The sequence below is a fragment of the Xyrauchen texanus genome, chromosome 11 (assembly GCF_025860055.1).
Source record: "Xyrauchen texanus isolate HMW12.3.18 chromosome 11, RBS_HiC_50CHRs, whole genome shotgun sequence".
Classification (NCBI taxonomy): Eukaryota; Metazoa; Chordata; class Actinopteri; order Cypriniformes; family Catostomidae; genus Xyrauchen; species Xyrauchen texanus.
This window is the reverse complement of record NC_068286.1, coordinates 36622416-36636195: the sequence shown is the minus strand read 5'-3', so window position 1 is coordinate 36636195 and position 13780 is coordinate 36622416. Positions and strand designations below refer to the sequence as shown.

At 36.8% G+C, this 13780-nt stretch overlaps 1 protein-coding gene across 3 annotated transcripts; it reads left to right on the top strand.

Annotated features, from left to right (window-relative positions):
* Positions 1–5278: 5278 nt before the first annotated feature.
* Positions 5279–10222, top strand: LOC127652115 (OX-2 membrane glycoprotein-like). Of its 3 annotated transcripts, none has more exons than XM_052138167.1 (5): positions 5279–5327; positions 6855–7196; positions 8609–8899; positions 9030–9143; positions 9264–10222. In XM_052138167.1, the coding sequence occupies exons 1-4, from the start codon at positions 5294–5296 to the stop codon at positions 9137–9139; spliced, it is 777 nt and encodes a 258-aa protein (XP_051994127.1). In that variant the 5' UTR covers positions 5279–5293; the 3' UTR covers positions 9140–9143; positions 9264–10222. The 3 variants fall into 3 exon arrangements, with proteins under 3 accessions (XP_051994127.1, XP_051994128.1, XP_051994126.1); XM_052138168.1 differs by lacking the exon at positions 5279–5327 and adding an exon at positions 5775–5915; XM_052138166.1 differs by lacking the exon at positions 5279–5327 and adding an exon at positions 6630–6710.
* The last annotated feature ends 3558 nt before the right edge of the window (positions 10223–13780 follow it).

Below are 13780 nucleotides of genomic sequence, written 5' to 3'. Positions count from 1 at the left end.
TTTCTTGCAGTTGAATTCCCTTTGTAACTTGATTAATCAATGTGGAGAACTAGCGTAAATCCTCATTAAATGGACAACTCACAGTGCATACAGATTTTTTAGGCTGTTGAAAAATATCTGATGATGATGATATCATAACACGGGCCGCAAGAGATCGCTCGAGGGCCGCATGCTGAGTAGCGCTGGTCTAGGGCATACACAGGCATACGCCGTAGCATATGCCCACCTATCTTCCAAAGGATTTTGCGTATGCTCACTTAAAACAAGTGATAATACGTATGACAACCAGAACAACGATAGGCTTTTGACCCAGAACGTTTTCAATGTACTAACGCAATGCCGCAGCACCTTTGAGTGAAATTTTTTATTATTATTATTTTTAATTTAAGTGTACACAAATTCTCTCTATACGTGCATGGAGCTGCGGGGTCGGAAGCACAACTGATGGCACGGGCAAGCTGATCCACCAATCAGAACAACATTTATAGCCTCCGCCGGTGACATCATCAGGATGCACCGGTAAAGGGGCTATAAATAGATGCGCCACAGGTGCATCATCAGATATTTTGTCTGAAGAGTAGTCCAGGGGCATCTTCAGAGCAGCTCTCGTTCCACTTTTATCAGGAAACAGGGGTTACAGTTAAGTAACCCAAGAGGTTCCCTATCGAAAAGCTACACTTTGATGCTGCGCTAATTTAGTGCTTTGGGAACGAGAATACCCATGCTGCCACACTGTGGATGTCTGGACCCCTTACGGTTGTGTAGTTGTGCTCACAAGAGTGTGAGAGGTCTCAGACATGAGCTTGTGATGTAGACTCAAGGACATAAGAGCCCGGAGTAGCATGAACCTCCAAACTACGGAATCTTATGAATGTATGCGGAGAGGACCAGCCCGTCGCATTACAAACATGTTGCAGAGGGACACCTCTGGCCAAAGCTTTAGAGGAGGCGACCCCTCTGGTAGAGTGAGCCCTGATACCTACTGGTGAAGCTTGACCACTCGCCTCGTAGGCCAGGGCAATAGCATCCCTCACCCAATGTGACATAGTTTACTTGGTGGCGGCCGCCCCTTTGTTACGACCCCCATGACAATCAAATAGTTGCCCTGACTTACGCCACTGGCTAGTGTGGTGGACTTAAGTCTGAAGGGCGTGGACTGGTCCATGAAGTCTTTCCTGCTCCGGCATTATAAACGGTGGGGAGCAGAAGGCTTCGAGAGTGACCGGATGTACGGTCGAGAAAGGAACCTTAGGCAGGTAGTCAGGGTGAGGGTGCAATATTGCTTTAGCCATTCCTGGCGTAACTTCTTCTAGAAGAGGGAGCCCTAGCACTTAGAATGGTCTCGATAACTTCAGGTGAAAGCCCAGTGTCCTTCAGTTGGTACCCTTCAGGGGCCAATCATGAAGGTTCCACAGCTTGGGCCGGGGATTAAATATTGTCCCCCTGCGCCTGAGACAGAAGGTCCCTCCTGTCCGGAATCACCCAAGGCGAGCCGTCGAGGAGAGACATTATCTTCGAGAACCATACACTGTTCGGCCAATGCGGTCAGTAAGAGGCAGGACCCTAGCTGGCGAACTTTGGCCAAGACTCCCGGGAGCAGAGAAATTGGAGGAAATGCATACAGGCACATTCTAGGCCAAGGGGGTTGGGTGACTCAGAGAGAAGTAGAGGGGACATTGCGCTGTCTGTTGGGAGGCAAAGAGGTCCACTTCTGCTCTGTAAAATCTCAACCAGATTTGTTCCACTACCTCGGGGTGGAGTTTCCACTCCCCCGTCAGTATTTTCTGTCTGGACAGTAAATCTGCTCCCAATTTCAGGCATCCAGGGATATAAACTGCTCTGATTGACAGGAGCTTGCCCTGGGCCCAAAGGAGAGTCTGCTGTGCCAGTCTGTTCAGCTGGCGTGAATGTAGACCTCCTTGATGGTTTATGTAAAAGACTACTGCTGTGTGGTCCACCCGCACCAGGACATGGCAGCCTCTCAAATGCTGGAGGAAGTATTTCAGAGTCAGAAATACCGCCATCAACTCGAGGCAGTTGATGTGCCAATCGAGCTGATGACCCTCCCATTCCCCTTGAGCTGGATGACCACTTAAGACTGCTCCCCAGCCCATCAGAGAGGCATCTGTCGTTTCAACTTGCGACAGCAAGACGCACCTAGAGTGGGACCCAAAGTGAGGAACCAGGGTCTGAACCACATAGAAAGGGTAAGAAGCGTGTGGTGCGTAACCCTTATCTGCCTTAGGGGACTGGCCCTTGGATGAAATCCCCTGGCTTTGAGCCACAACTGAAATGGTCTCATGTGCAGAGGGCCCAAAGAGATCACCGAGGATACAGATGCCATGAGACCTAGTATTCGTTGACACTGGCGAACAGTGCAACCTTGGCCTAGCCTGACTTTGCTCAGCGGGAGACAAATGTGCCCGCATCATAGTCGAATTCCATATAACCTCCAGATAGGTTATTTCCTGAGTAGGAGAGAGAATGCTCTTTTTGACGTTGAGTCTCAGACCCAGAGAAACCAGATGAGCTAAGACGATATCCCTGTACTGAAAAGACAGTTCTTGTGACTGTGCTAGTATCAGCCAGTCGTCTAAATAATTCAGAATGCGGATCCCCTCGGAGTCGCAAAGGAGCCAGTGCTGCATCCATGCACTTTGTGAATGTGCGGGGTGATAGGGCTAGGCCGAATTGAAGAACCCGATATTGGAAAGCTTCACACCCCAAAAGCGAAACCTCAGGAACTTCCTGTGTTGTGGCAGAATTTATATATGAATGTATGCATCCATGAGATCGATCGTGACCAACCAATCATGATGTTGGATTTGAGTCATGACCGTCTTGACAGTTAGCATCTTGAACTTGAATGCCCTGACTAAGTGATTCAAGCATCGAAAGTCAAAAATTGGATGCAACGACCCACCCTTCCTGTACTGAAAAGACAGTTCTTGTGACTGTGCTAGTATCAGCCAGTCGTCTATATAATTCAGAATGCAGATGCCCCGAAGTTGCAAAGGAGCCAGTGCTGCATCCATGCACTGCGTGAATGTGTGGGGTGATAGCGCTAGGGGTGATATTACGCTAAATCAGCGCAGCATCAAAGTGTAGCATTTTAATAGGGAACGTTAATTTCAAACGCGAATCCATATTTGCTAACCAATCATATTTTCCGTTACAGTAAGGGGCTGGACTTTTCCAGCATCTAATGCTGATGCACAAGCATCCCTGGAGTAACCGTCATTTGCGCTGTAATTTATTTACCTGCTAAACGTATATGCAGGATTGGGAAGTAACAAAATACAAGTAACGGGAATACATATTTAAAATACAAAATATAAGTAACTGTTTTTCAACAGTTAGATTCAAAAAGTATTTATACTTAACAGATTACTTTGCATTTTATTGTTGTTTGTTTAATCTAATATTTAGTCCTTTCAGATGGAAAACATTTATACATAAATGATGCGATCCAAAATGCATTTGAACAGCAGTGAAACATTTTCTTATGATGTGTACATTCATATGAGCAGACAGAGATGTAAGTTTAAAGTAAGTTTGGAGCACAAGAAATAGAAATAAACCTTGTGTAAATTGTCAGCTTTACGCAAAGCTAAAATTATATTTCTAGCCATTTTACATGAACATTTTACCAGGCACGATCATATTTATTTATCAAGAAAATTCATTCATTGGATCATTAATGGATCACCGATTTAGGGCAAAAATCGTATTCTTGATAATAATTTTTGTATTGTTTTCCTGTAAAAACATCTAAAAATCCTTAAAACAAGATCATTTAGATTTTTCTTGTTTTAGAAACAACACTGCATAAGATATTTAGGTTATTCAGAGAATGTATTTTTAACATGTGTATTTTGTCTTACTGTGCTGGCAGAGTTTTTATAGTCAAAACAAGTGAAAAAATATACCAGTGTTGAAGAAGTAATCCGAAGTATTTAGAATATGTTACTGACCTTATCTAACAAGATATTTTACAAATGACATTTTACAGCATGTATTCTGTAATATGTAGTGGAATAAATAAAAAATTATATATATATATATATATATATATATATATATATATATATATATATATATATATATATATATATATATATAGACGATCAGTCACAACATTAAAACCACCTGCCTAACATTGTATAGGTCCCACTCGTGCCACCAAAACAGTGCCAAATTTGTCTGTTTGAACCAGTCTGGCCATTCTCTGTTGACCTCACAGTCTCTAGAACTTACTCTAAATGGTTCCTAAGACAAACAAAAAAAATCCAGTGATGGGCAGTTCTGTGGACGCAAATGCCTTGTTGACGAGAGAGGTCAACAGAGAATGGCCAGAATAGTTTGAACTGACAAACTCTATGGTAACTCAGATAACCCCTCTGTACAATTGTATTGAGAAGAATATCATCTCAGTATGCTATTCTGAGATGTGTGTTGGCGCTGTTTTTGTGGCCCGAGGGGGACCTACACAATATTAGGCAGGTGGTTTTAATGTTATGGTTGATTTGTGTATATACTGTATACATACTATAAACATTTAAATTGAATTTATACAATTCAAATTTTTTGAAAATACTTGCTAGTTTTTGATGCTCTTCGCAGATGCTGGAAAACTGTGTTCCGTAATTATTTAAAATGTATTTATTTTTTATTTTTTATGCAGTCGGTTGTGCCTTTTTCTTGTTATATCAAATTATTTCAATTTATATTTCAAAATAGGAAAACAATATCACTATAAACAGAAAAACACATTATAGTACAAAAATAAAACAACCATTAATTCTTATGTAGTCTAGAAGGTAATACAAGATAAAGTTTTAATGTGAACTACACTCATATTAGCTATACAGTGCTTAACAGTTTATTGTGTATTATGTATGTATTAGTTTATTCATTAGAGTTATTATAAAGTATTAACAATTTTCATAGTAGCCTAATGAAATTCTTACCTATTTTTCTATTTCAATTGATCACTTATCAACAATAGCACAATAAATCAGAAAGATTAGGTTGACTTTTCTTTCATCAAAATCTGTATACATTGACCGAAATTTTGAAACACTGCCCCCAGTGGCCAAAGCGGTAAATATTGTAGGGCATAAGAGAAAAGCAAATATTTATTGATTCTATCCTCCAACCTAACCCAAACCTTCTATTAGTGGAATAAAAAGTAATGTTTGGGAGGAAAAGTGAAACATCCGAATCATCCTGGTCATTGATTATTCAAACGTGGTAACTGCCTTGCTTTGAACTCTTATGTCCCACACAGTTGATGCAACGCGCTGCCAATCGCGCCAAGTGGAAAGGTAAACATACTGAAACCACTGCAAACATGTCTGATAAGAATGCTGTATGTCAGCGCGTCGGCATATAGTCGCTGATCCTAGGGAATCGAAACTATCAGAAACGTTGCTTCAATGTCAGTTTTGTATCAGTTAAATTAAGGAGTAAAAGAAACTGAAAGTTCACGTTTGACTTTAAACTGAAGCATATGACCATTCCTTTGTCGAACCAAAAGTCATAATCTAACTGCCGCGTTTACGTACATGCTGATCAAGATTGTTTTATTATTATTAGGCTACTACACAAAAGCATCGTCACAGTTAACGCTTCAAGCGCAGTAAAAAAAATTGGTTCACATGACTCCAGAATGCAAATGAAACACTGTTGCACATTATCGGAAAATACGCAGATGTGTTTTTTCTTTCCGGATTTTGGTAATCAGAAAACAGTTCCCGTCAACACTTATCATCTTTCTTTCGTCCTGCTTGAAATTCATCTCGTACGGACACGTTTAAGGGGGCAGCTAGTTTCAAAACTCAATCTTGAACTGCCCCGTGGACCGGATAGTGATTGGTTCATTGGACGTAAAGTTTCATAATTATTGTAAATGTGTAAGTAGATTAAGATTAGTGACTAATTCAAAATGCTACGATTTCGTCATAGGCTATTGATATGCAAATTTAGTTTCATTTTTGTAATTTTGTAAACAAAAGCGGAAGTGTTTTTTTGCGCAGTAATTCACAAGGAATGTTTTTTCTCTCTCTCTGGAAAGCCCGGGATAGCACTGAAAGATAATCAGAAATTCCCCAAATTATCTTTGACATGTGAAATGTGATATGTGAGTCATGGTTGGTACCTATGTGTACATGAACATGTTTTAAATTCAAGGTATTTTTATTAATAATTATAATATTAAGTAGGCCTGTAATTAAGTTGTAACTGGAGACAGTAAAAAAAAAAAAAAAGTCTCAATAAAAGCTGAAGTTCTTAAATAAAGAAATGTTGGCAGAAGTCGTGTGGAATAATCAAATAATACAATTTCTTAAAAAGGCAATGAAACAGTAGCCTATATGTTTTAAATATCTGATGGTATATATATATATATGAAATATATATGCATATATATATATATATATATATATATATATATATATATGGCGCATCTTTTTCATATATATATAGTAGAAAATGCCACATTTAAAAAAAAAAAAAAAAACGCTATCTATGTATCCCGATATGATTCTTGATCAAATCCCCCTGAAGTCACGTGTTCTCATCTGCATCAAAAACTGATTGGTCCTCCTCCACAGTTTATTAGTGAATCTGTTCATAGATAGCTCTAGACTAGACGCCATAAAAGTTAGTCATGTTGCGTTTTCTGATTATTTTAAGCTTGCTCAGAAGAGGTTGGTATATTGGCAACCTTATTCTAAGTCACATGCAATAGTGTCTAAACAGAATGTAACGCCTCTGGATCTATTTTCTTCTAATACATGCTGTATGATGACGCTGCGAAGTTTATAACGATTTCGCTTTTTTTGTTCCCACAGCATATCTTTCAGATATAATATCTAATGGAGATACAGCTGTTTTATTCGGACAGGATGCCTCACTATCTTGTGCGCTACTAAGCGCGTCTGGAGTCAAGCAAGTCACTTGGCAGCGGGTGAGGGCTGATGAAGGCGTTCAAAATGTGGCCACATTCAGCGAACGTTTCAAGGATCATGTTGATGATCAGTATGTCGGAAAAGTCACTTTCACCGTGGCCTTATTTAATTCAACGTCCATTTTGATAAAAAATGTAACATTTGAAGACGAGGCTTGCTACATTTGTTCATTCAAAGTGTATCCATTAGGACCCAAACGGGAAACTCTGTGTCTCACTGTTAAAGGTAGGCTGAACATTTGAATGCATGGGGTGAGGGAAACAGACATTCCAAACTAATAAATGTGGCTCCAGAAAGTATTTTTCACACTTAAAATGTATGAATGTCATCACGTAGATAATACAATATCAAAATAATTGGCACCTGCAAACAAATGATACTTCTCAGAACTAACTATTAATATGCGTTGCCATTTTTACAGTTACATTACATTTACTTGGATCCAACTGGTCTCAATCTCATTTTATGTATGAAGAACAGTTAATCACATGAGCTACACTCAAAAAGAGCATTTTAAGATATATGCATTTCAATTTCATAAAAAAAGTTCATTAAATTTAATAAATTCCATCAAATTAAATTGAATCATTTTTAACAAAAATATAATAAAAAAATGAATATTTAAAAAAAAAAAAAAACATTTTTATTATTATTTAACTTTTTTAAGAAATTGCAGAATTCAATTGAATGGAATTTTGTTATGAAATTGAAATAATATAAAAAAAAAAATAGTCAAAAATATTTGTTTGGCATCCAGAAAGTGTCAGAATACATTTTGTCTTAATGTTGAATTGTATCTATTTTTGGATCATTTAAAACAGACTTGCTTTTTGTGCAATTTGTTCCTTGAAAGGTGCTGTTTTTCTTTATAATAAAACTTGGCTTTATATTGATATCTTTTGCATTTTAAGTATGGCTTAAGTGTGCAAATTGTGTAAGGATGTTGGGCGTATGGCATATGTTGTGTAAATGTAGTGATTTAGTTCAAGAAGATGCAGCAGATTTGCCTAAATCGATAAGGGATGACATAGAGTAACAAAGTAAACGTTTGACAAAATTGATGTTATTCAAATTGATAATGCAAGTCTTATGAAAGACAAAATTATTGTGCACACATTGATGAAGAAACTTTAATTTCATATTGTTTAAATACACAATGCAACACAATACAATTATGTCCATTTCCAGAGAACCAAAAGTGGGGAATGAGTTTGTTTGAGCATTGTCAGCATTTATTTGAGCTGTTGCCAATGAAAATTGAGGTTAAGTGCATATCTTATATTGTGAACTTTAATAGACCTTTTTGAAAGTAACTCTCACAGTGTACAAAGTTCATGATATATATATATATATATATATAGACAGCCAACCATTCACTTTCAAAATCAAGGTTTACGCAAACAGCTGGATTTTAGTAATGCTTTAATGAAGAATAAAATAAAGATTTTTCAAAACATAACCAACCCAGTCTGTCCAAATGCAGTACAACTACTTTTCACCAAACATTTACAATTAACTATATTCCACATATTCAAAGCTTTCAATTATTTGCTACATATTATGTGGCAATTTTGCCTTTTTGTTTTTTAGAATTCATTTATTGTACCTCTAAGTCAGTTTTGTTGCCTTTTTTCCAGGTATATCAAAAATATCAGCAACGATGAATCCTGGACCCAATTCTGGTGTTATAGTCACATGTTCAGCCACTGGTAAACCAACTCCAACACTCCAGTGGAAATCCAGAGAGAAAGAGCTGAACCTCAAACTGTTTAAATCAAATAATTTCACAGTTCTCAACAATGACAGTTCAACCACCACTACAAGTAACCTCACACTTCCAATGTCACAGTTCCAAGGGAAGTATGTAGAATGTTTGGCTGAAAGTGGCAGCATGGAGGACAGTCTCCCAATCTATGTGCCTGGAGAAGGTAAATTACTCAGTTTACACTTCAACTTGAAATGTAATTCAAGCAATTATATATGCTAAAAGAAAAGTTGCATGTTCATATTGACTCTTTTATTACTGTTTTTTTATTGCAATTATTTTCTGTATCTCAGAAAATATTAACAGTGAAAATAACACCACATTAAGAAATTATATTATTACAATTGTGGTCCTGTTTGTCATCGGTGTTGTCATTACTGCCATCTATTGCTACACCAGGTAAAACGGTAAGCAAATTTGACTCTACTTTTAATTATTAGGACAACATTTACTGTAATCTAATGTATCATGTACAGTGCCATGTAAAGAAGAGCAATATTTATAGCCTATTCATCATTTCTCCCCAGATTCGAAAGAAGTGAAAAGATCTGCTTGTACTAAATTAAATGTGACATGTTTCAAGACTGCACAGCTGCCACTTAATACAGCAATCTACACATCTTTGGGAATATCTTTGTTGTCTGTGCAAAAGGTCACATCATGTTTACATTCCTGGACAAGTTGTGTTATATAATTTCTATCGGGAAGACACGCTGACTTGAGTGAGCTTTAAGATGCCATTTATTTGATGAATGTAAAACAGAAAAGTAATGTCTCTCTTTGGCGTTTGGCAGTCCGAGGGAGTTGTACTCAGAACCATTATATCCTGCCGGAGATTGGAGGCAGGGGCGAGGAGCCTACCCCCATGCGGGACGGGGCTTAACTGGTGGTGGTGGGGTGGTAGAGGTTCCCGTGTTAGGACACTGAAACAGCAATGTGATAGATTGTGAGTCGGTGGCGTAGTGGCTAAAGCACAGGGCTGTTAATCAGAAGGTCACAGGTTCTGACCCCACGGCCACCACCATTGTGTCCTTGAGCAAGGCACTTAACTCCAGGTTGTTCCAGGGGGATTGTCCCTGTAATAATTTCACTGTAAGTTGCTTTGGATGAAAGCGTCTGCCAAATGCGTAAATGTAAATGACTAATAAAGCAATGGCTTACATGCGATTGGCTAGGAGTTACCCAAATAATTATGTGATGATGTACAGCTGCTAGTATAATATTGATTGTTAATACTAATGAATAATAGAGTCATAAAAGTTTGTAAGATGATTCACTGTCTTTACTTAAGTCTGAAAGAGATACTGGTAACATGATGATGTCTCAAATTATGTTTTTCTCCCAAACAGTTTTTCAAGGATCCCGAATTTTCCATCTGCACTTTAATACCATAATGTTTTGTATTTTCTGTATACTTAATTTTCTGTATTATTTATTGTATGAGTAATGTGTATTAGAATTTAAAGGATTCAATGTGACCTTACAAAGCAAGCTGTCTGAGACTAATTCTTTCAATTGAATATTAAGATGTAATTCATGTAGTATTTATTTATACTGTTCATGCTTGTAATTCAATATAGAGCACTTTTGCATTTTTATGGATGTTTTGTGCTTTTAACAAGCCAAGGCACATTTGAAACATGTGCTTCTAGGTGCCAATACATGCTGGCAGAAAAAGTAATAGGACAGGGACTTAGATTACTGATGGAAAAAAATAGCCTCTAAATTCTCTCAATTATCCACTATCCCCTGAAATAAAATGCATGTTTTTATAAAATTTTCGATAACATGTACTACAATATAATGTATCAGTCATGGATCAAATGTGTTTTATTATGCTTTAAGCTAAATATTTTAGGAAAATGTTTTTTGACAAATTTAATAGGAATCCTCTTGGATTTTACATACTATTTCATTTTTTTGAAAGTCCAGGGTGCAGCTTGATTTTCAGACACACATTTTGCATACAAAATCTTCTGCCAAAACAATATGAGTAATTATCTCAGACACCCAACAATTGTCTTTCAGCATTGTGTGAGTGTGAATTGTGCTGTGCATTTGTGACTCATTATGTGTGTACATTTCTTTTAATTATTTGTCTTACTCAATTTTGGTTGCCCAATTAAGACAACAAGCCCAGTCCCATAGTGAAGTCTTGTGATGTCACAATGTGTGATGAGATTAAAGGCTGGGGAATTTCCACAAATAAATGTCCTTGTTCAAGATCAAAGACCTGGCTGATGTGGATCTTCACAGGCATGCATGCAACTTCCTAAACTGAATGTCTGGGCATTTGCAAAACTATTTGTTGTTAAAGGGAAATACAAATTCATAATTTACTCACCCTCATGCCATCCCAGATATGTATGACATTCTATCTTCTGCTGAACACAAACAAAGTATTTTTAGAAGAATATCTCAGCTCTGTAGGGCCATACAATGCAAGTGAATGGATGGAGAAACTTCTAAGCTCCAAAAAGCACATAAAGGCTGCATAAACTATTCAATAAGACTCTTGTGGTTAAATCCATGTCTTCAGAAGTGATATGATACAGTAGATGTGGGTGAGAATCATCAATAGTTAAAGTAATAGTTCACCCAAAAATGAAAATGCGCTCATAATTTACTCACCATTATGCCATCCCAGATGTGTATGGCTTTCTTTCTTTTGCAGAACACAAATGAAGATTTTTAGAAGAATATCACAGCTCTGTAATTTTTTAAGTCCCTTTTTACTCTAAATCACTTTTACTTTAACTTTCAGATTTGAAGGTTAAACTATACAGGCACCACATGTGACTTTCAAATGTAAATTTAAAGTGAACATTTAGCGTAAAGGACTCAAATTTAGATCTGTTTCTCAACCACCCCTATTATATTGCTTCTAAATATATGGATTTAACTACTGGAGTCGAATCAATCAAATCTAAGTTTCCTTTGATTTTTGGAGCTACACAGTTCTGTGTCACCATTCTCTTGCATTGTATGGACCTACAGAGCTGAGATATTCTTCTAAAAATCTAAATTTGTGTTCCGCTAAAGAAAGTCATTCACATCTGTGATGGCATGAGGGTGAGTAAATGGTGAGAGAATTTACATTTTTGGGTGAACTATCCCTTTAACCACTGGAGTCAGATGGAATACTTTTATGCTGCCTTTATGTCCTTTTTGAACCATCTGAGCTCTGGTCACTATTAACTTGCATTGTATGGATCTACACAGCTGTGATATTCTTCTACAAACCTTTGTGTTCAGCAGAAGAAAGTCATACACATCAGGGATGAGGGTGAGTAAGAGAGAATTGTAATCTTTGGGTGAACTATCCCTTTTAGTCCTTTTTAACCATTAATTATCTTCCCTGCCCAGTAGGTGGCGATATGCATGAAGAATGTAAATTGCCAAATACAAAAGAATGTGAAAGTGGATATTGATAGTATAAAGGACTTATTAATCTGTTTCTTACCCAGACAGATTGAAACAATGGAGTTGCATGTATTATATTTATGCAACCTTCATGTGCTTTTGGAGGATTCAAACATTAGTACCATTTACTTGCATTGTGACTATCAACAGAGCTCCTGCTAAGGTATTCTTCAAAAACTATTTGTTTGTATTCAGCAGAAGAAATAATGTCTTACACATCTGAAATATCATGAGGGTGTGTAAATGATGATAATTGTAATTTTTTGGTTGAACTATCCCTTTAATTCAACATATCTATGAGCAACATACTGTATATAATCCAAAACCATAGATGTAATGGGTCCTTGGTATGAATGACTGAACTTGGACCCTTTTTCATATTTATTGAGAAGTTATGACTTCAGATTTCAGTATAATGCAAAAAGGACAAACAAAAATAAATAAATAATAATAATTTCACAGTATTATTAAACTGATTATTTTCCCAAGATGATAATATCCCTTAACCTATACTTACATACTCCGGACCATTTGTGTTCCATTTTGTAATGCACTCCAGTTATATTGGTCTTTGTTTTTTCAATCCATGTCCACAAGGATCAGGGTCTGTGAGTAGTGTAAAGTTTGTGTTTATATTGGGGAGACCAGAGCTATTGTCACACTATTTAAAAATTATTTAATCCAGTGAATATTTCTCAGGATATGTTTATTTTTTGCAAATCAATTGCTATATGCATGTACAGATGTGACAAAAAATAGCAATGATAATGTTAAGAATGCAGACGAAGGCAGATGAGGAGTGGAGATCTAAATGCGGGTTCTTTAATTAATGAGTAGAAAGTGAACAAGATAACTAAAAATAAAACAACATAAACATGAAAAACATCCACGGGCAGGCGAAACATCAAGAAACAACCATAACATTCACATTTAACGATCAACAAGGAACGGGGAACAAATATGGTTTAAATACACAGACACAGGATGATCACAAATGACAATCAGGTGCGAACAATGACAGAGTGATGAGGGCCAGGAATCATGGGAATTGTTTTTTTTTTGACAAAGACTAGTGAAACACAGGGCAGACAACAAGGAAATCGTGACAGATAACATAAAACATTTACACTAGAAATAATTTAAAATACTATTGTATTTCTAACGGTTATGTTATTACCAGCAATCAAACAAAACAGGTAGCTGAATTTGATCAGTTACTGTTATAATGAATTTTTTGCCAAATGCAAATACATAACATAAAGTAGTCTATTATGTAATTTGTCCTGGTCTACCCACTGCCAGCTAATTTGGATAAACTCTAAATATAGAAGTCTGTGTTGTTAAAGGGATAGTTCACCCAAAAATGAAAATTCTCTCACCATTTACTCATCCCATCCCAGATATGTATGACTTTCTTCTGCAGAAGAAGATTATTAGAAGAATATCTCTGTAGATCTATAAAATGCAAGTGAATGGTGACCAGAACTTTATAGCTCCAGAAACCACGAAGGCAAAGAATATTCAAGTTTTTACTCTAAATCTCCACTTTAACATTAAATGTCAGATGTAAAAGTGAAAGTTGAGATTTAGAGTAAAAAAAAACGAAAAAAAAAAATCTATC